Source organism: Gavia stellata, chromosome 5 (assembly GCF_030936135.1).
Source record: "Gavia stellata isolate bGavSte3 chromosome 5, bGavSte3.hap2, whole genome shotgun sequence".
Lineage (NCBI taxonomy): Eukaryota > Metazoa > Chordata > Aves > Gaviiformes > Gaviidae > Gavia > Gavia stellata.
Window position 1 is genome coordinate 27,544,000 of NC_082598.1, and position 15,637 is coordinate 27,559,636.

At 34.2% G+C, this 15,637-nt stretch overlaps 1 protein-coding gene across 1 annotated transcript in view; it reads right to left on the reverse strand.

Moving 5' to 3' along the window:
• The window catches only part of ATP8A1 (ATPase phospholipid transporting 8A1), a 109,486-nt gene that overhangs the window by 79,056 nt on the left and 14,793 nt on the right, over positions 1–15,637 (reverse strand). The window contains exons 6-12 of the mRNA XM_059817919.1: positions 15,015–15,055; positions 14,034–14,107; positions 9,410–9,479; positions 8,663–8,790; positions 4,391–4,502; positions 3,336–3,501; positions 696–823 (exon numbers count right to left, since the gene is read on the reverse strand). Of these exons, the coding sequence (XP_059673902.1) occupies positions 696–823; positions 3,336–3,501; positions 4,391–4,502; positions 8,663–8,790; positions 9,410–9,479; positions 14,034–14,107; positions 15,015–15,055 (719 nt within the window). The remainder of the gene's footprint in view (positions 1–695; positions 824–3,335; positions 3,502–4,390; positions 4,503–8,662; positions 8,791–9,409; positions 9,480–14,033; positions 14,108–15,014; positions 15,056–15,637) is intronic.

The following is a 15,637-nucleotide window of genomic DNA, read 5'->3' on the forward strand; positions in this document are numbered from 1 at the left end:
ACATCATATCTCGCACACACAAATCTATTTCACACATTGATCAAGGAATCAGATTAAAGAGTAATGGTATGATTAATTTACATTTGGAAGAAATGGAAAAATTGAAGGCATCCTATTAAAAGCACTTACATGGCTTTAAGAATACCTCACCCCCAACCCCAAACAGAGTAAACCCTTCTTTTCCCCCATTAATTCATTAAGAAAAAAAATTAAAGGATGCCAAAATGATCTTTATATATTTTGTAAGAGATAACACTAACAGACACTAGCTTTGTAAAAAAAACCAAAACCCCATTAATCTATGGTGGTGGTGGTAAAACCAGCAAAATACCAAAAAACCCCAAACATTGTCTATGCTTAGGAAGAAGAAATGAAACTGAACAAAACTCCACTGGACTGCAAAACACTTTCTTCTGATCATTCTGGATGAAACTGATACCTGAATATTAATAATGAGAAAGTACAAAGCACATAAAAACATGTTCCAAAAAGCAATTTGGTGCAGATATGAAAGCACTAAATAAAACGTTTATTATTACCTTCTCAGAGTCCAGTAATAATAAATAAACAGCAAACTTAAGTATATACATTAAGAAAAAGTCTGAAAAAATGTATACATAGACAATTAATCAATCATTTCACTTGTAAACCACTTGATTTTAGAAGTTAATGGATATTGTAAAAATAATATTTACCCAATTTATGAAATATGCCTGGATAAATTTAACAACTTCAAGCGTAACCAACAAACTGATTGGAATAAGATTATTGAAGAGAATGATAAAAGTCAAGAAATTCAATCCAAAGTTGCTTGCTCCACCATCTGCCAAAAAACCAAAGCAAATAAAAAACCATTTAAGACCATACATAAAAGTAGGTATACACAGTGTATTCAGAGTATTGCATTAACTGCTGATTTTTAAAATGTTCTGTGTCTAAGAAGAAACTTGAGAATTAATTACAATATAACTTGCTTATAAATACAACCTTCATAAGAGTTAAGGATCTTTATTATAAAGTGGAGTTAAAACTTAGAGATCTTTGCCATCTTCTCCAATTTCTGAAAAGAAAACTTACCAGCCATTCCCACATTTGCTACATTTTAAGATCATAATCTGGGAATATCTATGTATAGCAACCGAATTCTAAACTCTAAATTTTAAAGGTTTATATTTTTCAAGGGGGAAATGTGTAGTGGAATGAATTTTTTCTCTATCCACCCTCACACCTTCCTATTCCCCCACTCCACCCCAGCAAAATACTATAAAAAAAGGTAAATTCACACCAAGTGAAAAGAACAGATGAAATCAGAGAGTTTAATGAAAGTTCTAAAAGAACTGGAAATGTGAATGTTAACATATATAACAAGCAGTTTTATACTACTTTTTCGATTTCAAGTTTTAGATAACTCTTGTAGTAGCACCTCAGAGAGGATGCGAATGGGAAATAGCAGTCTGCTCTCCAGTACAGCAAAAGAGTAAAAAATGTAGCCTGCCTATCTTTATTCAAAGATTTCTCAAAGAAAACCAGCCTCAGACAGGTTTCCACCACCTACAGAATGTGGATCTGGTTGTTACTCTAAGATTCAAGACAGCAGGTTTTGGATACTTTCTTTAATACCAGTTCCAGCATCAAACAAAGTACAAGTCTAAAAGACCAGAGAGCTAACTTTCACTGTAACATTGATGTTCTCAATAATGACTACTGAGATTAAATGCAGTTTGATACCTATTGCTACCTGTAAATAAAATAATATTCAGATATTTATTGTTAACATTACCACTTTTTTTATCATCCACAGGCAACATATTGTTCTAACTAAATACTAACAGCTTTCAGAAAGATGGGGCACTGCTGGGAATCTGTTTCACTACCACATAGAAATTAAATAACTATGGGGAAAGGGGACTAAATTGCTTCTTACATATTAAAAGTACCTGGTACAAGAACAACTACGAGCTGAATGCAGCCTTAAAGGGCATACCTTACAAAAACCAACACAATTTCATTTAATCATGGGGCATATATCAGAAAATAAACTGACAAGGATAATCACTTGAAGAACACACGAAATATCAGTGGCCGCTATTTCATGTTTCTTTTCTCAGGAACAAACCCAAAAGCTTCTGACCTGCTTCACTACTGTGCTAACCACCATGTTCTGAAAACTTTAACATTTCCCAGAAAAGAAAAAAAAAATGCACTGAAAAGAAGAATCAGATTAAAAACAACAAATGATGAAGCACAGCCAATGCCATCCTTTTATATTACTAGAAATTGTCAATATTCCATTAATGATTTCACTTTTTTCCACCTCATGATAGAAATACAAAAGTTAAAGTTTCTTCCTTTTTTTTAAAAAAAAAAAGTTTCTTCCTCAGCATCAAAAAGAAGCGAAGCAAGGTTCTCAATAAACAAAAGTTCATCATAAATGCAGACAACCGTTTTGTTCAACAGAAACTTTAGGAGAGTGCCTTCAAATCAGAATAGTAAGATTTCTCTTCTAAAACTCACCAAACCACCCCATAATCCCTACTTTGATGACTACACTCAGCAGCTTTGTGTTTCAGAAGCAGAAACCCTTGTTCTGGTTCTACTGTCTAAGTAAAGAAGGCTCTAGGGCCACCATAAGAAATTCTGAAAACATGAATAATTGACCACAAAGTATATTTACGAAAACTTCCTTTAAATCTAGTTCCCTCATTGAGGGTCAAATTATGTCAATATGTTGCATGCTGCCGTGAAGGCCCGCATAACATCACGTTGCCTTGCATCCACCATGAGTACAGCTACCCAGTATAATGTTTTATTATACTTTTGTGATGATTTGTGCCTGTTTTATCTTCTTTAGGAACAGTCTGCGAAGATCTGATGTTGGCAGCCAATAATTAGTTAGATCACTATATAGTAAAACTTATAAAGACACAGCATCATTTCCTGGGATGAGGGAGTTTAAAAATTCAGAAAAGACACTGCAGCTTTAAATGTAATCCATCGGTAATAGCTGAAAATGGCTTTAATCTGATGTCTAGGAAGCTGACTGTTTATGCCAGTGGAATGCTGATACAGACCTTGCTGAGCTGCAGAGATGTAGAGGCTGAAAGGTGTAGTGGCAAACAACAAAGTTCCCCTTCCTGAATTTAGCAAGAGCCCAGATGGCACAGTAAGGTAAATTTTATACTTGCTGTGATATACGTACCCTAACGACTTTAGGCAACAACCAGTAAAGACAGACTGATAAAAACGTCACTGTGTAAAGGATGGTAATCATCCTCCTTTCCAAACATGAAAGACAACTGAACACTAAAATATTAATACATTATTTTACATCTTACAATTTAGATCAAGATACCAGTCTCTTCCAGTATGCCTTCGATTCCATATAGCTGAACCAACAGAGCAGATCAAAGACATGGCAATAAGGATGCAGAACAGAATCAAGATCTGAATATTTGTAATTCGTTCCACATTAGACATTTTAAGAGGTGGACTTGTTGAATTCTGCAAAAGACAAAAAGCAACAGTGGCTATTAAATATTAGAAGAGGTACACACAGTTCTTGCTTTTCAAATTACATGTTACTGCATCCTTTTCCAAATATTCTCCCAAATACATGATCATCATAAATGGCATAACTGTTTCACTCAAAAGAAAAAAAAAGCAGCAGCTTATAAATCCATGAATTAGAGCTTTAGATTTGTGTCACAAGCAGTTTAAACAATCACACAGAACACTCGTAACAGCAACAGCTACCAGTAAACATTAAAAACGAATGTGCATACACCTTTATCAGTGCTATAGAAGACAATTGCTAATGCAAACTCTTTCAAATAACTGTTTTGTAAATCAGAAAAGCAATAAATAGAGACACATGCATGACCAATCTGAAAGCATTCTTTTTTCTCAACAAATGCATCTCAATTTGATACTTCAAACAGCACTCAGAAAAGTAATTTCATAGTCTGAAAATGGTTATCTTCCCTCCTCATTATACAAATAAAGTTTCACTTTGTTTTCTGACAAGAATGCTTACCTTTGTACTTGAAAGAAAGCTCCACAAGAGGACAGTTTTAGGAGCAGTCAAAAATAAAAAAAGATGAACAGGCAAACTATAATGATCCAACTTGCTAATAAAATAGTTTTCAAAACACAAGTTACAAAATAGAATCAACGAATATGCTTACTAGTGGAAAAACTACTCTGCGGCTAAGTGACTAACAAGCAATTGCTTTATTTTTATTGGTTTTACTTCATAAGAAAGATGCTCTATTATTGATATTTTAACTACTATATTGAATCTAGACATGTTTTCTGAAAGGATTTTCTGTGCTGAGTAATGGCATAATAAGGTAACAAAACATATCATTTAGAGAAAATCCAAGTGACAAACCTGCATAAGTTTTGTGTCATGTCCCGTATAGACAACTATCCCATGAACCCACTGAGTATTTCTCAACTGAGCTCCTCGTAGAAGAATCTGATCAGATCCCAGTGGAACAGTACTAGAAGGAAGGAGTTTTATATTTCAGCATTAAAACAATCAATATCAATGAATAAACATAACCAGCAGTTGTTAAAACTGATTTCTCAAAATTTAGATTATTATTGCAAATACACTAGAAACATAATTTTCGTAGTTAAGTTTTTGGGAGCCTTAACAGAGAGAAAACTTGACAGTTAAAAGCAAGTCCAAAAATTTACATTTGCAAAAATATTATTTACCACTTGATTTCGACTATGGACTCTAAAAGACATGGTACTATTAAGAAAGCATACTGAAACTAACAAGAGCTAATTTTCCTGTGTTTTATGATTACAAAGCTTTTTTCTAAGCGTATGTGGAAACTCAACTGCTCTTACAAAACTGATTTTCCAAAGCAATTTTCAAATGAAATAATTTTCTGAACTTTCAACTTAATCCACTCTTCCAATGATATAAATACCCTTTACGAACGTGATTAACTACTTAAAATTCACAACAATATTTCCTGCACCTTCTTTAAATTGCAAAACCAGGTAAATTTACTTGTGTTATTCTTTTAGAACTGCACTGAGTAAATGAGCAACGAAACCTCAAAAGACATTGGAAACATTTAACTGTCTTAAATATCACCCCACTACAACTTAGTCCACTTACTTTCTAGGAAACCAGCACAGAGCATACCAACTGTTTAAGGAATCATTCTCCCCACCAACTAAGTATGTTTCAGCAACTGAAATGTTGAATGATACTGCCATAGAAAATAATTTCCAGGTGCAGGCACTTCATCAAAAGAAGGAATCGGAAAATAAAACTGAAATATAAAACATACTGATATTTACTTGCTTTCTAAATATGAACTGTGCTGCTCTTGTATTTGAGATGTGTTCATAGCATGGCAAAATTAAGAGAATGTTCTTTCAAGTATGAAAGGAACTGCTGGGGTTTAAATTACACAAGAATGATTAAGAGAGACTCCTGTTGCCATCAAAAATTGCTTCTGCACTTATATTTATGTTTTTGCTTTCCTTGATAAGAATCATTCTAAGACTTTTTGGACCATTCATCAGCACAATATGTAGACATTTCAATTAAGGAATGGATTACATGTAATTCCAAGAATTATTACATATTTTTAGTCTATTAACAATAACATGAACGTCACAGAAGATGAAAGAAAAATAACTTTCTCTGGTTATATGCAAGTCCCCCAGAGATAAATTGGAAACCTTTTCAACTATGGACCTTCTCTGGAATGCCAAAAGACTTTCTGTCACTTCTACTAATACAAGAGAGTCTAGGAAGGCAGAAGTCAAAACCTTCCACTCTTAATTCTTGTACTCCTTGAAGAGTTGGGTGAGTTCTAAGACTCTTCCTGCCACCTCCTGATCTTCCTCTTTATTTTCCCTTCTTAAAAACTGTGAAGAATATGCAGTAAAGTCCCTTCTATTGCAGGATCCATTGATTCTTTTTTCCATCAGGACACTGGGTCTCAAATGGATACCCTCCTCCAATTTGGGACAGGAATTTATCCTCAAGGGTCTGTTATTGCAAAGACAATCAGAAGAGAATTGGGATTGTAGACAGTGGGAGTTGTCTCCAGCAGAACTGGTGCACAGATCAAGGAGATGAAAACAGACAACAAAACAACCAGGGGCACAGAAAACCCAGATCTGCCAGGTGTCATGCTACTGATCCACACCATTGTGATTTTACCCCACTCTCTAACGAGGTGATGGTGTGATGACTTGACAAAGCTCTCAAGTCTCTATTTCCCAGCCTCAGCCTTCTCAAAACTGCTCCAACTCATCTGATTCTTCTTGTGTGCTACATAACTAATGACTCCTCAGCAACATATTTGGGTTGTATTCAGTAATGGATGTTCTCAATGGGGAAATACCCTTTCAGCGTACTTTCCTGTCAGGGCTGTCAAGGGTGTATTAAGAGCTAGTAACTTCTAAGACATATTCAAAAGCTTACATACCAAAATGTTTTTCTTAACATGCATACTTCACTTTTACCCAAAATTTTGTTACGAATGTCTTCAGGAAAACATTTACTTTAGGTCTGGGTAACCAATATCTGCCTTTGTTTTTAACTTGCTCACCTTTTTTCTCTGAGCCATTGTCTAGTCATAATTTCAAATTTATCCAGCCTAAAGAACTTTTCTCCTTTCTAGCTAATTGTCTTCATTGACTAAAACCAACTGACATGCTTCTGTATATCCATGAGCATAACAAAGAGCTGCACACTTTGGAGATAAGAGTTAACTCACTCAAAAGCTGAGGATACCACGAAAACTTTTTTTGCCTCTTTTAGTCCACAGATTCAGCTAAAAGGCAAAGTAACTGTAGTGGAGTGCTTCCTCCTTGAATACTGAGTATCCAAAAGAAAAAAAGAAAAAGAGAACCTTTGTATTTTTTAGTTGCTCTCCCATGAAGGGAAAAAAAAGAGAAGACTGAAAAGGTCAACCAGATACAACATGTATGGCACTCCAATGAGTTGTCTAAAGGGAAGAAGAAAGAGGAGGGAGATACATTTTCAGTATCCTTTATTGCTTTTGCAAAAATGTTAAGATGGTAGTGGATAAAGTGGAAATCACAACTGCTGGATCTACACAATCTGGTAGGAAGGTCTTAAAGATCTGGATAAATAAATACCAGTTAGATGAATCTGTGCTACCTCTAATATGGGCAGAAAGAATCACAGAATCACAGAATCACTAAGGTTGGAAAAGACCTGTAAGATCATCAAGTCCAACCTTAAAAAAAAACCAAAAACCCACAAAAAACAAACCACAACACACCAAAAACCAACCCACCCAACACCACACAGCACCATGCCCATCAAGCCACAGAAGAAAACTCATCCCTGATTTTTCAGGTTGGAAATAACGTCAAGATCCAAAAATAGTTACTTACCTGCAATTCTTTTTCACTGAAGGTAAAGATTATATTAGAACCACACTTTTGGAACTATCCTACTGCACAGGAACTACATTCAAAATATTCTAAAACTGAATTTCTCAAATGACAAATTGCTTGACCAGCAGATGGCATGCTTCTACACATTCTTGAGGCAATAGCCATCAACATATTCAATGTTTCTTTTTCAAACCAAATTTTAAAATTAAATAATTAGATTAAGAAGAAAAGTATGTTTTTCCCTCTAGCCAGGGAGGAAGGATGAATGTGTGGATCTATTATAACTATTACCTTCAGAGAAGAATTACAGGTAAATGTTTTTATCTTCTTAATGACAAGTACAGTGGAATTATAATAGATCCACACTCTTGCCACTGAAAACTCCCGGAATACATCTGTAAGAAATCAGTAAATAAAAAAATGGAATATTAAAAAAAAAAGGTATTTAGTAATTAGTTAGTACTATATGTATCACTCTAAAACCGCAAACATGAATAATATTGTATATGGAGAAATAAATGCCTACCAAATAAAAAAGAAATCCTGTAAATCTTTGGGAATGAAGGACTCAACAATTCTGGATCTAGTAATGAATTTTATACTCCTAATGCATCACATTTGGTTCGAACCCACAGAAAACTCAAAATATCAGTATTTGGTAAGCACTTAAAATGCTTAAGAATTTTTGATGCAGTTTTACAAGCATGTATATTGTAATTGCACTGAGGCTGTCTATTTTTACAGAAACATACTTTCAGTAAGCTAAGGTATTAAATGTCTTTCAGTTACCAAATTAGAAGAATTTGAAGTATATAGTGATGGACTGAGTTGCACTCCAGACTTAAACAAAAGAAAACAACAATAAAAAACAGACAAGAAACTACTTCTATCCAGCTTCTATAATAGAAACTTAACAGGCAAGGAATGAGATACCGAAGCAGTGAGTTACTAGGTACATATTCCAGAACTACTAGAATTTGATTAGCACTCCCTTTATTATTACCACTATTATTAATAGCTATTGCGTTATGAAAGTCAACTAGTATAAAAACTCAGGTTGTAAACATAAGAAGTATGATTCTACCCCTCAAGTTTTTTTAAAGTCTAATAAAGAATACATCAGAAAAGATTTTTACCTCTCTAGTCTTAACAGAATAAAGACTTTACTATTCATATTTCAACTTGAGTAGTTCAACAACACATAGCTATCTACTGTTAGATTGAATCTACTGAGATGATCTTCCTCAGATTTACATACCCATGCCCATCCAGTCTGATGTTTCCAACAAAGTCATAGAGATGTCGGTTTGGGCTCTCACATTCAATTCTGCCTGAAAGTCTCATCAAGCTTTCTATGTCCTTTATGTCTGATGTTAGTGGCAAACCCTGTAAACAAAATTAGTTTGTCATGACATTAAAAATCACTTTCCAATATATAAATCTATGTATTATAAATCTGATAGGGATACTGGTTTTCTGGTTTTGCACTATGGGAACAAAATGGGACTGCTACAATTTGCTGTCACACTGCTGGATGCTATAGACAGTGAAAAAGTCACCTTGGTATCTTAAAACATCATGATGAAGACAGGGTCAAAGCCAATCACTGAGTGTGCTGTCTCTATGCAGGGACATTCAAAACCTGCTATTCCCTACCTGCCCCTCAAGGACAATAATGGCACTATCAGCTTCTTTCTGCAGGGCTTCTCCCTTATCTATCCTCTAAACCCGAAACCAATACCCAAACGACAAAATCTTTCCACGTATTTTCCCAAAAAAACCCCCTAAAACAAAGTGCAAGGCATGGCTTAGGAGTAACCATTAATTCCTTCCGCTTAATTAATTGAACAAAACCTTTTAAGATGTCAATAACCTGCAGCTTTTTCTTCAAACCATTAAAATTTCACAGTCTTCTAAAATGGTCATTAATGTCACAAAATACGTTTTTATAAGCAGGAATAGATTAAAAGAATACTAGCAATATTCTCAAAAACGAAATTCCTACCTGTCGAATTTTTAAGTTTGTCTCACCATCTAAGTTAGATGTTTCGATGTAGCACATAGCTTGCGGTTCGCTATTAAGAAAAAAAAAAATCCTTAATTTTAAATTATAATGTCAAAATCCATGAACTGTCTGTAACCTTTTAATAGCAGTTTATGCAATCTGTTTTTTTCTTATCAAATCTTCAGAACTAGAAAAATTTACAGCCAAATCTGTAAAACCAACAGTACTTTACATTTTCAGAAAAGTTTGCCATAACCTACCTTCTGAGATGAAACACTGCTACAAATGCTGTACATAGTAAGTTTTCTATGTTTTCACATGAGATTAAGATCAGACACAAATGTAGTGCATTTGTAGTGCCTACTACCATAAGCAGCAGTAGTTTAGACATGAAAGTTTTCTTGTAAAGGGTTCTCATAAAAAAAGTCTACATTATGGATAACATAATACAGTTTTTGAAATATATCTGTCCTCTATGCAATTTAAAAAGCTTTTTTATAAATAAAGTTTTAAGTTTACGCAGAACACTACTACTTGAATAGTGCATTTATTTGACATATATTGATAAAAGGCTTATTGCATTTAATTTTTTCAATACAATATTTTGATGTGTAACACAGCAGTATTTTGTAAAATACTTTTTAAGTTTTAAAACATATTACAAACATTATAGAAGTGCTAACTAGGAAAACAGAGATACAGAAGGACAAAATTATTCTTCTGCAAGTAGACAGTAAACAAGAAGAGGTCTAACAGGTCAGGATTTCTGAATTACTCCAGTCAGCTCCCATTTTCTGGACATGAGGACAGAACACCTAATACTTATATCTGCAATAGAGAGAAGTTTTGATCCTGTAAAGGACCAGAGCAGTCACAAAAATCCCTTACAACTTCAAAGAATAAATGTTTACTCTCCATGCCACCTTAAACCTTCTTTTACTTCCTTCTAGCATGAAATTAAAGCATCAAGTGGTTTTTAAAATTTGCTTTGTTAATACAACAGTGGCAACTGATAAGTAACTTAGTTTTCAAATGCTTGCAGGATAAAGTTCTGCAGGTTATTCTAACATTTTTGTTAAGCAAAAGCACTAAAATGTGATAAATAATTATCATTAATTCCTTTCAGGCTAGCATTTTCTTCTTGGCAAACTTTTCTAGAAATGTAAATGACTTCTGTTTAGTTTGTTTGGATGGAATCACCTGTATAAAACATTATTACAATTCTAGCATTTTTATTAGTTAATAGTAAAAACCAAATAATATTTTTGTGAAGCACTTCTAAAACAGACTAAGGCAGCGAAGATGTTTCAAGTGAGACGCATGCTTAATTGTAATTACTGTAGCAGATAGCAGTGACCTCCAAAGTAAATAAGTTACAGTTAGATCAAGGCAGGCCCATTGATTTGTTAGGGAAAAACAAAGTGCGATAACAGTGCAAACTATAGACTAAAGCTGGCGTGTCTAAGAAACATGCATTTTGTCACAATACACAAGAACAGCGCTGCTTTTGCCGTTGCATGCAGCAGAGATTGTGCAACATCCAAATTTGTGCAGAGGGTCCTCTACCAGTCCTACCAACATTACACTATATTCTTTGCTGAAAATAGTGGGTTGGTATAAACATGTGTATTCTTCTTAATCTGCTCTAAGGAATTAAACATATATTTATCCTGGTGTTTTACTGTGTGTTTATTCAATGACAACTTGTCTGATAAAATTTCATGGGGATAATGTAAAAACAAAGAGGACTGAAACAAATTTTAATTTCTTGGAGTGTTATTGAGTATTTACACTTTATGTACTTTTATCAACCAAACCCTTTGTAATTTTATACATGTGTGGGTTTTGTCAAAGAAAGGTGAACAGCAAAGCAAAGATTATCAACACGGCAGTTTTCTTCATATTTGGTATATGAGGACCCACGTACACATATCCTGTGCAACTAGTTTATTCTAACCTTGATGACAGACTGATGAGATCAGCTGGGAGATGTTCCCCATTGGTCACTTTCACTACTTCCCCTACTGCCACCTATACATCCCAGTTTGAAAATGATTAGAACAGAAAAATAAGTGACAGGGGGAAAAAAAAAAACCAAACCCAAACAAATGGACAAAGACAAAAAGACAGAGTTTGAAATTATTATCCAAACAATACATGTTAATTAGAATGTCTGATGACAATTTTTTCAAAATCTATTTTAATCAGGTCAGAAAGAAAAGAGGTAAAACATTTTCATTTTTATGCAAGTGGATTGTTTTACTGTAAGGCACCAATTTTAAGCTGCAGAACACATTGATATTGTACAGTAAAAATAAAAAGCTGTTATCCTTATTTCTCAGCTAACAAAGTTTCTAGCTACTCCATACATTAAAAAAAAACCACAACAAAAGATTTTCCACCAACTATTCTGTAAATTCAGGTGACAAGAACCTTTCTATGTAGACATGATGAAAAAGATTTTGTGTTTTGTTTCAGCTTTGCAAATTTCAACTTACACTGAACTAGCAAGAACCAAATGGAATTAAATTTCAGAGATTTGTGTCCTTCCACTGTAAGAGATTATAGTTTCCTAAAATAATTAAGATCACCTTATTCTCCAGGAACTGCTATTGCTGGTAAAAAGAACCAAATATTATTAGTTTGAATTAAAACCAGGCCCACAGGCTCACATTGCTATTGAAACCTAAAATGTAATTGGGCATCAATAAACATCTGGAAAGCAAACTGATGAGACTGTCTTCCTGGAGAATTCATGGTCACATGGAGATGAGAGGTGGAGAAGGAGAGCACATGCGGTATGCAGGCAGAATTAGAGGTAATATAGTAGCACAGGGTTCTCTCCTGAAAGGAGGGCTGCAACAGGACCCTAGTAATATAACTAAGAAGGAAGTTTTAGCTGGAAGAAATGCCTGAACTGGGCCCAGAAAAGCAATCACGATTCAAGGAGTCCCCTTTGCAAACTGGATCCTAGAAGAAAATGTGACAGGAAAATTCAAGGTGAGTAATGGTCGTAGTTGGGACAGTGTGTTCTAACAAGGGCAGTAAAGTGAGGTTAAACAAAGAAGTAACAGTCCTGACGAGTCCAGTAGCAGCTGGCATTATTTCAATTTATCAGCATGTGATGTAGGATTCCTTTAGGGGGGATAAGGCTCAGAAAGAAGGCTTTGCAGGCAGTTGGTATTTTTCTGTGTGTAAATTACAACTGGAGAACACTGCGACACAAGTGTCCTCCAAATCCAAAAGGGCAAAACAATGAAGGCAAAGACTCAAATTTAGGACCTTACTCAGGAAAATTATAAAGAAGCTGCTCTGAGAAGATGTAATCTGTTTTGCCTGCAAACCACTAGGTTTAGCATGACAGAAGCTATTACCAGGCCAATAGAACAAATGTTTTTGCTGCATGGTGTATCGCCTATAAAGATCTTGGTGGAGAAGCACCAATAAATTTTATAAATGCTTCTCCAAGTGCAGAAGTAAAAGGTTTATAGAGGATACTCAATACAAAAACATCTGCAGTTATGACAAATGTACTAAAGACAGACTGTGGGGAAAATTCACGGTATTATCTGGCAACCACTTTATACCTGATAATAATTTAATAGAAGTGTTTTAGAAACAGCCACGCTTGATTGTGAGATATAATTGAAGATGGAATAAACAATGTACTAGTCTACATCACAGTCTGTCACAGAAATGCGTAAGTTCCTAACCTTATTAATTGTATGTATGAGTGGATTCATGAACTTCAGTGCAATCATAGAGGGTTTATACCTAATCCATAATGATACACATTACAATAATGCTTCTGCTTGTGCCAGAAAAAAATATGGAAATTACATTGTAAATGTACAGTAATAAATCAAAATACAGCTGATCATATTTAAACAATCTTAAAGAAGTTCTTAGAATATGTTGTCCATTGACCTGATCAAATAGATGTTGAAAAATGTGCATCTTCCACATAAGATGTGGATTTCTTAAATAAAACTGTCCAAGGAAATTATGATAAACAACCTCTGATTGTCCAGGTAAAAAGAGTCACCGCATTACATGCTATAAATTAGTTCTTGCTTTCAGTGCTGAAATTATTTATAATATATATATTAGAGAATAAAGTGAATGTTCAGCTCAAAGACAGTGCTACTTTGATGGTTCACATCTCATGTCCATTTTTTTTTTTCCCCGATTCAATTATCAAACTGGTGACTATGTCCATTAAAAAACATTTATGTTCCCTGTAATATATCAATTTGAATTTATTTGTAGGATGCAATTTGTTAGGTACATAGCTAAAAGCCAACCTGGTTAAATATGGCATTTGAGGTCAAATTTTTAGACAGAGAATCAGCGGTTTTTGTATTATATCCAACAACAAAATAACACACCGAGTTTTTCTTAGGGGTAAATTGAACGCCAGTGAAATTTTAAAACTGTAATTGTCACAGTTTAAAGAAACACTGCCTGGAATGATAGAAGCCCGAATGAACAAAAGACTACACTTCAGAACAGGAGCATTTTTGTTTATTCCTTATTTCCTTGGACCAATCACAAATAAATAAATAAATAAATGCAGGGTAGAGAAACCAGCCTCTACACTATAAGCATCAGTGGGCATCTCTACCTTGATGAGAGCAGTACAGTGTCAGCAGGTATATACTCTTTGCCTTTTATTATAACTATATCTCCAACATCTACCTGAAAGAAAACTGGGAATTGGTTAATGGTCTCAAACAAAGTATGTTATCCCTTTGTTTTAAGCACAGTAAATATCTACCTGCTGAATTTGCTAGAAAGACTGTTAGAAACTCACACACTTAGAGAAGCCTGGTATTAGGTACTCAAAGGTCACTGGAATTCTTTGGAAATATATTCTTTAATAGGCCTAACTCTGACCTCCTCTATGCAGTTCTTTACTTGCATTGTTACTGTAAAATATTTTATTGGAAGACTGAATTTAAGTTAAAGAAGAAATTAATCTCCCCTAAGATCACGGTTCTGTTGTATCATGCTATATACCTTATCCTTGCCTCTCCAAAGGTATAAACCAATTTCATCTGAACCTTGTCTCCAAATTACTGTGGGTCAAATTTTGTTCATGCTTTCAGGTATGGAAACCAATAAAACTAAGGGACTAGATAGACAGCATAACATTTAGTCCTTGAAAATTACCTCTAACAGTCCCTTCCTAACTACTGAGTAACAGTCTTTAAAGTTCTCATGGTTAAGCCAAAGAAGTTCAGCAAATACACAAATTAACTAGTTTCCAGAAAGAAGTTTCTGCCTTAACACACCAAATAATACTAAGAAACTGTATAATTTTGCCATATGCAAATACTCCCAAGTCAATCATATTATTCAAGGTTTTTTTTACTGAACTTAAAGCCCACCTTTTAATGGCAGTTTTGGTGACTCTTGCCATCGAAACTAACTTGACGTAAAAGTACATTTTAAGGGACAAGTATTAACAAACAAAAAATAAAATACAAAAAATTATACATTTCCCACCATATCAGTTAATTCTTATCAATGACAATTATTTGGAGAAAAAAAGCAAATACTAAAACTGCATTATGGTATAAAAGTCACCAACACAAACACAGACCTTTTCCCAGTGGACAATCTCCCATGCACCATTTCGTAGTACTGAAAAAAAAGAAAAAACAAACAGAATTTTCCAGTAGTACAATCTAACTGCAGTATACAGGTATGTGTTAGATTACTTATGAAAAGCCGTACAGACACAGCTCATTTACACAATATTTTACAGCATGCCTTGTTTCTATAAATTCAGGTCAAGCATTTCAATTATACAGCACATATGCTGTATAACAGTTTTTGTATGATAGAATCTTATCACAAAGGTTCAGTCAATCAGAATGTTTTACAGGGTTTGAGAATCAATTAAATCTGATATATATTGTACGATAATGTGGTGTTTTCTAAAATAAATTAGAAATTTAAATAAAAAGTTTCAAAGTAAAAAAGCTATGAAATTATTGGGGGGATGATATCAATTCAAGAATTTTTTTCTCATTGCAAATATTGATGAGGTTCATACAAAAATATCATAAAAAGTCACCAGCAGGCTTCTTAGGCTTCAGCTGTTCTTACTTTTATTGGAATGTCAGAGAACTTTAGGATCACTGCAGTCATTTCCTCCATAAATATATTGGAAATCCCCACAATCAACCCATGCCATTTAGCATAAGATTTAGTATAGATTTT